Genomic DNA, 10,226 nt, shown 5'->3' with positions numbered 1-10,226 from the left:
TGCAAGCAAAGATACTTGGCACTTGGGGGCTAATGTGTATCGCAAGTTAAAGGTATTGTGTTACATCCGGTTTAAATATTTCTCTTTAAGCCGGGCAAGCAGCTCTAACAATTTTTATAAGTCTACAACATATTTATTCATAAGCAATAGACTTGGGAGCTGGTACAGTAAGTATGATTGAAAGTAAGGAAGCATAAGTCATACCTCAGATTTTTGCTGTATTTGCTTCACCATGTCAATTTCCAGGTCACGGCTGCTTTGCACCTGGTTGATATAGCCCGAGACGATCTCTCCAATACTCAAATGAGTATAGTCGGTGATATCCATCTTGGCCTTACGGCGTTCTAATAACTCCTCTTTAGCCGAGCATTTGGCAAGGACGGTGGGCCTGGCCAGCTCAATGAATTGAGCCTTGAGAAATTCCACTTCTGAGTCAGCCGTTTTGACTGGGCTAGGTGCCTCCGGGTTAATAGAACCATCAAGAATATCTTCAGCAGGCGGGTCAGAAGTTGGTGCTGCAATGTCTTGAGCCGGCTCAGGCGGCGGTTGATGTGTGGAAGAGTGGGGAGCAGCTATACCCTGTTCCGGTTCAGTCACCACAGGGGTTTGGGCCGGTTTATCGTTCTTGGTTTTCTTCCTGGGCTTAACCTGCACGCTGTGGGCAAAGCAGAGAAATAAGTAAAGAAACATGAAGAAAGAAAAACATAAGGTGAATAAATTGATATTACCCAGGGGCAGTCTTAAAAGCCGGCATGTTTGATTGCATGGACTCGCCGGATGAAGGAGAGGTATCCTGGTAATTGAAGTCAGAGGAATTGAGAGGTTGATGGATTAGACCTGCCAAAGGTAAAAAAGGGTGTAAATTGGAGATAACCTCAGTCCGACGCTTCCGGGTTGTGTCAGGCAAGCCGGAGGATAGCTCTGCATCCTTGCTGGTCCGGGTCTGCCTCCGGTTTTCAAATTGCTGTTGCTTCAAAAGAAAGTCAGGATCTTGGTAAGCCAAAGGGTGTGAAAATCTTACTTTCCGGGTTACTCTTCGAATTTTTTGACGCGGCCGAAGTTCGGAGTCGGAGGAGATTATAATTACCTCTTCTTCGACGGGTTGGCTGTTGCCCGTGTCTCCCTGAAAAAAGGTTAATGTCAGTAAAGTAGTGATAAAGGAGAAAGGGAAATTAAAAAGTTACCTCTTCCTCATTATCATCAGTATCATCAAGCTGAAGCAACTCAGAAGCGCTTGGCTTCCTTTTCCTTGAAGTGGTGGCCTTGGCGGTTTTCCTTTCGGCCCTCTTGGCCGCCCTGGCTGTCTTGGCCGCCTCATGATCATATTGGATTTTTCAGAAGTTATCATTTGCCTGTAAAAGGTTATAAAGGGTTATGCGTAAGAATACAGTATAACATGGTGAAAAAATAACCCGACGGCTGGAAACTTACTGCAGGGGCCGGGTTCTTCTGGCAAAAAGGCAGTAAGCCGAAAGCATTACTATTCACTGTGCCCTCTTTCAACAAAGACTGAGTTGTAGCTTCCACTACGTCATCTGGTAAGTCGTCAGGACTATGACGCTGAGGGTCATCTTTCTCGCATAATTACACATTAAGCCGGGGCGGCGGCTTAACAGAATTATTCTCCAAGCAACCCAGACTCGGACCAGGTCAATGCCATCTAAGCCGTTCCCTAAAAGAGCTTTAATCTTCTTGATCTTGGGGGTGAGTGGCAGACGTTCAACAACAGTCAACTTATCCGGCAGCGGGTGAGTAGGTTCAAGGCGCAATGCACGGAAGCCGGGCAGCGGGTTTTCACCAGCCGGGGAAGTATCTTGGCAGTAGAACCATGTCTGGTTCCAGTCCTTTGGATGACTCGGCAATTCGGCATAAGGGAACAGGCAGTCTCTCCGCCTTTGAATCGATATGCCACCAAGCTCCAGACTGGGCCCGTTGGCCCGCTCATTCTGCCGGTTCAAATAGAACAATTCCCTGAACAAAAGTAGGCTGGGTTCTTCTCCAAGGTAGACCTCATAGAAAACTTGGAAGTTGCAGATATTTGACACGGAATTGGGCCCGATGTCTTGAGGTCTTAAGTCAAAGAAGTGCAGAACGTCTCTAAAGAATTTTGAACCGGGAGGAGCAAATCCCCGGCTCATGTGATCGGTAAAAATGATCACCTCCCCTTCCTTGGGTTGAGGTTTCTCTTCAGACGGTTCTGGAGCACGATAAGACATGACATCCTTCTTGGGCAGATGGCCAGACTTTACAAACTCGGACAGTTTGCTCTCTGTAACAATGGATGGGACCCAGTTACAGGTAACCGGAAGTTTAACAACTTTGGGTGCCATTGGGTAAATTGAAGCCTACAACAAGATAAAGGAAATTTTTCCGGTTCATTATAACCCGGAGAATAAACATTATTGGGTTATGTGGCGGCTTAAGAAGGGGCCTAATGACATACAGGTAACTATGTGATAATGTTTAACAGCTGCATGTATTAAAGATGATTAAGGTTTTCTTAAGTCGCCAGAGGCAAGCGGTGCTGACAGCCGGTACTATCTTAAACCGGCTACACGGACTACTATGGCTAAAACAGAGTCAACAGACGCAGTTTTTTGGCTAAGTGTGGAACAAACAGGTTTCACAAGTTGCAATCATTATTTTGGATCAAACGATGCTCTGGAAAGGAAAATATTTCTAGACCTAAAACAGTACAGAGAAGTTCATATACTCGCGGAGGGCTTCCAAAACAAGGGAAATGAGATCTGTTCTCATACAGGATAAGCACAAACATTTTCCGCAGCAGTTCTAAGTTGTTTTTATAATCTAAGCAAGGCATTAGAGGTGAGAACTAATGGAGGTTTGCGTCGGGCGGCGATGAACGACGACGAACTCAAGACGGTTTCAATGCAGATCTGAGAAAGGGGAAAAGAGGAACTCACAGATGTGGAAGAACTGCGGAGGGTCGCCGTCGTTTTCTGGTCAGAATCAGGGTGATGCAGCGGCCTGAGTCGGTGAAGACGAGGGGGTCGACGGCGGCGGCGGCGGAGCTTGAGCAGCAAAGAAGGAGGTGCGAGGAGGAAGACGACTGAAGGAAATGAAAAAGACCTAGGTCACATCTATTTATAAGGAGGGGCCAACCAAGACGGCGCGAGAAATGAGGAGACAGAATATCATTTCACAACGACCCCGACGCCTCGATTTTCGGGATGGTCAGTTAAGGCAAAGATCCGTTGAAGATATGATGAAATAAGATAAGGATTTAATTAAAAGATGATGTCACGGTGGGTTAACCCGGATCCAGAAGATGACGTCACAATGGGTTATGACCTTTTCACGAATAGAAGACAGAAGGACTGATTCTTAAGGTATTTTAAGGTTGACATGAACCTGTCCAAATCAATCTGGGGCCTAATGTTGGGGATATAACTATTTGAGTAAGCCGGCCAGGAGGGGCCGGGTTATGCAAATAGGACTAATCGTAAAGGAAGCCCAAGACCCAGCATGAGGATGGCGGTTCATAGAGCTTAAGGCCCATAGAGACAAACCGCCGTAATGGCGTGACTTGTAACATAAGGTAGGGGTAACTAGTCACTGAGCCGGACACTGTTTATGAGCCGGTCGGGACTCTGTAGGCCGGAGGGCATCAACTCGTGTATATAAGGGAACGACCCGCCGGCGGCTTAGGGCAAGAAACGACCAATCAAGAACCGGGCATAGCGTATCTCGCTCCCTGGTCATCGAAACCTCAAGCAATACCAACCCAACTAGACGTAGGCCTTCCTTCACCGCAAGGGGCTAAACTAGTATAAACCTCGCGTGTCCTTTGTCCTGATTAACCCCTTTAAGCTTCCTAGTTGCGATGGCTCCACGATTAAGTCCTTGCAAGAGGACATCTGCCATGACAATTCCACGACATCCACCCTGTTGTCCTAGACTGCCAATAGACCAATCTAATGATTGTCTTCGAAGAAGAACGAAAAGAAACTCTGTGTGGGACGTTACATTCTCTCGCGTTAGAGCAAGCTTTACTTGAATCTGCACCTGCTCCTAGGGTTGTTGTGGTATCCATGAGTCATTGAGACTCAGCAATAACATTACCAAGGGAACTAAGACTAACATGACTTAACTTCTATCCTAAGGGGAGATTGAAAAGTATTTGTTGGGCTAGGACCACATTTTGGGCATTACAATGTTGTGGCAGCGCGCCAGCACCTGGGACAAATTGATGTTCCTTAAAACGGGGACTATGGCTTGTAGGCGGCGGATCCGGTTCTCTTCCCCGACCTCGTTGGCGCGATGCAGCAGATTCCGGTCCAGGCTAGCACGAGGACAATCCCTAGCCAATGTGCCATAGCGATATGTGCCTTGCTGCTCGCAACAGGCTTGTTCTTTGGCTCTAAAAGCCTCTTTGGCGAGGGTGCGACCCCGGATCTTGCAACAATGGAGGCTGGTTTTAGTTCTGATAAGCGTCTCGGCGAATCAGAAACTTGGAGACAACCGCTAGTTTCGATGTGTGCAGAAAGCCAAAAACCCCAATGAACCTTCTTGTAATCTTCTTTGTATTTGAGTTTACAATGCAATGTTCCAATGAGATCTTTTTTTCTTTGCCTAGTACTTTTACTAGTTTATGTGTGCGTATGTTCTTGTAACTCGGTTATTGTTTAATGAATAGCACGGTTACTCCCAAAAAACAAAGCGAGCAAACGGTTCAGCACAATCACAAAGGGCAAGAACTACAAATTCCCAAACCAGAACATGAGTGTAGGAATTTTTTTCCCTACCACAGGGAGGTACCCTAAGGCCACAGAAGCTGTCATTAATAAATCAAAATTGATACAACACAATTCATTGAAGGACCTAAAAGAAAATAATATTACAAACAAGGCCTTCCATTTTTGCATACATGAACATAGAAATAACACTTAGAACACATTCCGATCCCGAAGCAACTGAGGAGCAGGAGAGGGGTGCCTGGGAAACGAAGTAACTCTCGACGGCAGAAGGAAGGAAGGAGATAGAAAGTTGAAGTAAATAAACCCGGTGTGATACATTGCTTATTTGAGATGACATTTTTTTTGTTCCAAACACATTCAAATCGTTAGCTGGTGGAAACATCAGTGGGGCAAAATCCCTGTGGTTCTGCCGTACTCGACTAGGTCGTCGAAGATTTCACCCAGGTCATCATACTTGTACACGAACCCTTCCCCGATGAGTTTCTTCGATGACACACACACTCTTGGCTTCTCGCAGGATCCATCAAAGCTGCGGAAACATACATGAATGGTGTTAAACCCGCAACCAAAAATAGCATGTGTGGCTGTTAGGTAAAAAGCTCACGAACCGTTCAGGTTTCACGTCGTATTGTGGGTACTTCTCTGCCAGGAGACCGGCAAGCTGCAAGACAGTGGTATTGTGATTGCAGCAGATGTACCTACCCGACGAGGACTCATTCTCGGCGACGAACACCTCGGCGCGACAGAGATCCTCCACGTGGCTAATCCCAACGCAGTCCTTGACTGACTGCAGGACCATCAGGCTACCCAGCTTTGCCTCATCACCTGGAAATGCACAGGACATACAAACACATTCGTAGGACACCGGTCAATAGAGCAGGACACTGAAATCAGGGCTAACTTACTAGTACATCTTTATGTTGCCAATCACTGAAAAATGCATAGAGAAATGTTGGCCTTTCTCACCGGACAACAAGGAGAGGATGACGGGGACGCTAGTTCTGGCCTTGGATACTGGCGCCGTGCCCACAGTGAACACCGGCAACATGGTGACAAGGCTGACGCCGTTCTCCTCTGCGAATTCACTCGCCGCCTTCTCCAGAAGCACCTTGGAGACGGCGTACGCCTACGATGTAAATCAACCAATATCAGTGTCACGTCGACATATTTCCATCGATTGTAAACATCCAGGCGAGAGAGACTGAACACAAAGACATAGATTTATGTACCCAAGTTGGTGGCTTGTTGGCTCTGAGGTACTCGACGTCGGACCAGGAGCCCTCGTCCAGCACGTGGCCGCCGCCCTGGAGCGGCCTCCTGGACACGCCGGCGTCCGACGACGTCAGGATCACCCGCTTCACCGTCCCCGCTCTCACACACGATCTCATCACGTTGAGTGTTCCTTGGACGGCGGGTTCGATCAGATCTCTCTGCCGTTAAACATGAAGCACACTAAGTTATCCCTGAAAAGGAAATGAACATGATCCCATGTCTTCTGTGGCCGAGAATAAAGTGATGGGCACAAAGTTCAGGGTGTGCATGGGTGATGTGTGTTTACCTCAGGATCTTCTGACCTGAAGGTCATTGGAGCAGCAACGAGGAAGGCGTATTCGCAGCCAGAAACTGTTTCGTCGAAGCTGCCTTCCACCTCCAGTTGGGCACGAATGATCTCCAGGGGGCCAAGCGCTTGCAAGTCCTTGAGGTGGGAGTTTTTCTCCATGTCATCTTCATACAAATTACAGATCTTCAGAGTCTTGGGAATTTTGATGAAAACAATTTCCAGTAATTTTATCATAACTGATATGGTGTGCACTATATAAACAAAAGGTACACACTTATACACATGATTTGGTAGGCATGTTTTGCTGCCTGAATTTACCAAAGGAAGCAGAACCTAAGAAAAGAAATGGCTTATCGAGTCGAGACTGGAGAACCCAAGATTTCAGGTCAAACTCTGAAAGGAAGATTGCTGAAGTACGTCAAACGAGGAAACAAGAAACGAACCGGGGTCTCTGACGGTGGTCTTGACAGCGTAGCCTTTCTGGAGGAGCAGCTTGATGAGCGCTGAGGCGATGTATCCGCTCCCTCCGGTGACGCACGCCGTCTTCCTTCTCTCACACGCCGACATCGCCGGCCACCACTCGATCACTGCCGGTAACGGCGAAGAGAGGGATGATTCGCTCCTCTGCTCCGGTTGTTGCCACTGAGCTGTAATTAAGGAGCCGGCAAGTAATTTTCAGATCTGCATATCGTAGGCAACTCACAACCGGGACAAGTTGCAGCGGATGACGAGTTTTTCGGCAGCTGAAGATGACCTGCAATGCAAAGATGCCTTGTTCGCGATGTTAACAAGAAAGTGATAGTGTAGCTGGTGGTTGTTTACTCAGTAGATAACTAGGTATCGCCGTGCACTTGTAAGGTACAAACCATGGGCAACAGGCGAGGATTCCAATGGTCCAGGCTGCGTTGCGTTTGCATTCAACGTGCACGATGCGCCGAGCGTCGAGCGTGCGTTTATTTTGTTTTCGCAGGAGGTGGGATATGATTTGGCCGGCGGTGGTTGCACACGCGACGGCTGACGACGGCGCCCCAGGTGCCAGTTTGCAACGTCAGATTAAAAATAAATAAAGCAGATCACAACATCTTGTTTTTTCAACAAAGGACGAATTTAATTGGCTCAAAACTAAAGCATTAAGAGGATACAAACATAATAAGTGACACTCGGCCTCTGATCGTGCCCGGAGAGGATCCGGCGCGGCTAGGCCTGCGTTCCACCGACCGGCTCGAGGTGGTACGCCGGATTGTTCACCGGAGAACGGCGGCGACGGCGATCCGACCATGGAAAGGGCCTCTGCCTAAGGTACGCGTTCAACCTATAACTTTTTCCGATTTTTTTCCGCAAGAGGATTGGATCGTGGTTACTCGGAAGAAAAAGAAGAAAGGAGGGCGGCCAGATCCAGCACCGACGCCGCCGGCGACCATGGCGGCGGACGGGATCAGGGCGGCCAGATCCTTGCGTTTGAATTCGCTGATCGGCTCTGAGGGGGCTGGTTTGGTGTGGGCCGGTCCTCAGACCATGCATGGGCATGAGGCCCATCATGGGGGTGTAGCGACCGGCCTTGACAGTGGCGCCTCCAATGGGTATGCGGCCCAGGAGGATCCCGTCCTGTCGTTTCGGCCCGTTGATGATGCATGCACGAACGTCGATCGCCTCCTGTCTTTGGTTCGCCTGCCGCCGGGTAGGGTTCGCAAAAAGGGCACGAAGGGCTTCCCGTCCTGCGGGGATAGACGTGCGACGCGCATCTTGCCCGGGACGGCCATGGCAGGAAGAGGTGAAGCTCCTCCGCCGGCGAAACGCCCCTTGCCTGGCGCTGCAGGTCAGGGTGGGGTGCCTCCTCCACCAGCAGCGAACGCCGGACGGGGGGGTCAGTCGCAGATCGGGCAAAGGCAGCCGGCGGGAGGAGGCGGCGCCGCCGGTGCCGTGGGACGAGGTGTGCCCACTGGGAGTGCGCAGCCGCCGAGGCCAGCCATACCGCAGCCGGCTCCTGGGAAGAATGGCACGAGGCCGGTGGCTCCGGTCTCGGCGCCCACGGCGACTTCGGCCGGCCGGGGGATCGGGAGACAAACGCCGCCCCTTGCCCAGGCTGCGGGCCGCGGGGGACCGAGGCCTCCTGTACCGGGTGCTGCTGGTGTTGGGGCTGCTGGCCGCGGCGATGGTCAGCGGCAGGTTTGAGCTGAGCCAGCCACCATAGGAAAACCACCACCGCTTTATGTTGCCAGGCCGGTGCAGAACAGGTCCACTCAGCCTAATGCTCCTCCCCGAGGCCAGTGGGGAGACGACGGTTGTGATGCTTACGGCGAGGGACAACACCGAGGCTCCTCGTCAACGGGAGGAGGGCGTGGTTACGCTTGGCAGAGTGACGGGACGGCCGAGAGACCCTTTCTCGGGCCGGCTGGCGGATTTGTTGAGGGAGCCTCCGGCCCGGACAATCGTCAGAGAGGAGGTTTTCGTGGAAACCGAGGTGGTCGAGGCTGGGGTTGCGGGAGATTTCGCCGCCAACAACCTCGGGGGACTATTCATACTGATGCTACGGTTGAGACTCAGCTTTCCTCAGAGCTACCTCCACAGGCGATGGAGGTGGTGAAGGAGTTGGCCAATGTTGATGTTTCTGAGGCTGGGACGGTGGATGAGGCCACCGACAGGTCTGATGCAGAGAGGGCGTCCAAGTATGCCCGTAAGAAGGAGAGGATGATTTGCTATCGATGTGGGGACAAGGGCCACTTCATTGCTGAGTGTGTGGCCCAATTGTGTGAGTCTTGTGGCAAACTTGCCCATGAGTTGGGTGAGTGCCCGATGTTGCGTGACGTGCCTCCGACTCTACACATCTATGGAGTCTACTGTGCTGAGCTCATGTTTTTTGAGTCCCCGGAGGCGAGAGAGGTCTCGGAGGATAACCAGACTACGACTACTGGGATTTTCAGAGCGACACAGGGAGCGGTGACTGAGGCACAGATTGTGAGGAGGTTGCAGGAGTTAGCTCCCGGTGATTTTGTTTGGGAGTTAGTACCCATTGAGGACAGAGTTTTTAAGGTGGACTTCCCGTCTGTCGAGGACCTGCAGAAATTGTTAAGTTTTGGCTTGTGTAAAGTTCCCGGTACTACGTGTATTCTGGAGTTTAACGAGTGGAAACAGGTTGAGCCTAAAGGAAAACCGCTTACACAGGTATGGCTGAGGTTTTTGGGGGCTCCATCAAAGCCTCTGCAGGACGCTCGTGTTGTGGCTAGTTTGGGTATCCTCGTTGGAAAAACTGAAAAAGTGGACATGGTTTTCACTCGTGCCAATGGGATTGCCCGGATTCTTGTGAGCATTTTGGATATTGAGTATGTGCCCGATAAGGTCAACTGGACATATAAGGGTGAGGTCTTCCCGCTAGAGATTGAGTTTGAGGACACCGACTTGTTTGATGATGCAGTTAACGGTAATGATGTTGATATGCACGATCGTGAGGGAGGTTCTGGGACTAAGGGGGCCCCGTCAGATGAGACCATGCGAGAGGGATCCAACGGATCGCACCCTCAGTCGGCCGGGACTGGACCGGAGGCTGAGCCCACTGACTCACCGGCGGTGCCCATGGCTACTTTGCGGTTCGGTTCTTTCGAGCCAGCTTCGGCACCTCCCAGGCTTTGGAGTGACAGGGTGGAGTCGGATGATGCTCTTGAGCACACGCTTCCTTCACTGGAGGTTGAGAGGGAGGTTGGTGCAGACTGCGGGCACAGTGATAGCCCTACTGGACTGCTGACTGCTGCGGGAGTGACCTCGGTGTCAGCGAGCACGGGGCCGACGGGTTGTGGGGGTGAGGGTTCGGGACTTATAGTCCATTCTCCCCCCGTCCCGCGGACGTTCCAGGTTTCGCCGGGGGCTTTGACTCCTAGGGGGACAGTTCCAGCGGCTGGAGGGTCTTCGAGGCAGGCGGCCTTGACGACCTCCGCGACGGAGGTGGCTACCAC

At 50.9% G+C, this 10,226-nt stretch overlaps 1 protein-coding gene across 1 annotated transcript; it reads right to left on the bottom strand.

Annotated features, from left to right (window-relative positions):
• Positions 1 to 4,882: 4,882 nt before the first annotated feature.
• Positions 4,883 to 6,985, bottom strand: LOC119356623 (anthocyanidin reductase ((2S)-flavan-3-ol-forming)-like). The gene is made up of 6 exons (XM_037623612.1): positions 6,723 to 6,985; positions 6,277 to 6,443; positions 5,948 to 6,148; positions 5,685 to 5,844; positions 5,327 to 5,543; positions 4,883 to 5,247 (listed from the first exon to the last, which is right to left on the bottom strand). Exons 1-6 carry the CDS (start codon positions 6,844 to 6,846, stop codon positions 5,100 to 5,102), a joined length of 1,017 nt encoding a protein of 338 aa, XP_037479509.1. The 5' UTR covers positions 6,847 to 6,985; the 3' UTR covers positions 4,883 to 5,099.
• Between the last annotated feature and the right edge of the window lie 3,241 nt (positions 6,986 to 10,226).

This window comes from Triticum dicoccoides, chromosome 2A (assembly GCF_002162155.2).
Source record: "Triticum dicoccoides isolate Atlit2015 ecotype Zavitan chromosome 2A, WEW_v2.0, whole genome shotgun sequence".
NCBI classification, from domain to species: domain Eukaryota; kingdom Viridiplantae; phylum Streptophyta; class Magnoliopsida; order Poales; family Poaceae; genus Triticum; species Triticum dicoccoides.
Note: the sequence above shows the minus strand (reverse complement) of the source record. Positions and strands in the feature narration are given on the sequence as shown.

Excerpts from the sequence above, each read along its gene's own strand:
- LOC119356623 (XM_037623612.1), bottom strand. The coding sequence starts at position 6,846 with ATGTCGGCGTGTGAGAGAAGGAAGACGGCGTGCGTCACCGGAGGGAGC. Across the intron at positions 5,845-5,947 it reads CCAACAAGCCACCAACTTGG|GCGTACGCCGTCTCCAAGGT; the intron begins GTACATAAATCT and ends TTTACATCGTAG. Across the intron at positions 5,544-5,684 it reads CATCCTCTCCTTGTTGTCCG|GTGATGAGGCAAAGCTGGGT; the intron begins GTGAGAAAGGCC and ends GTGCATTTCCAG.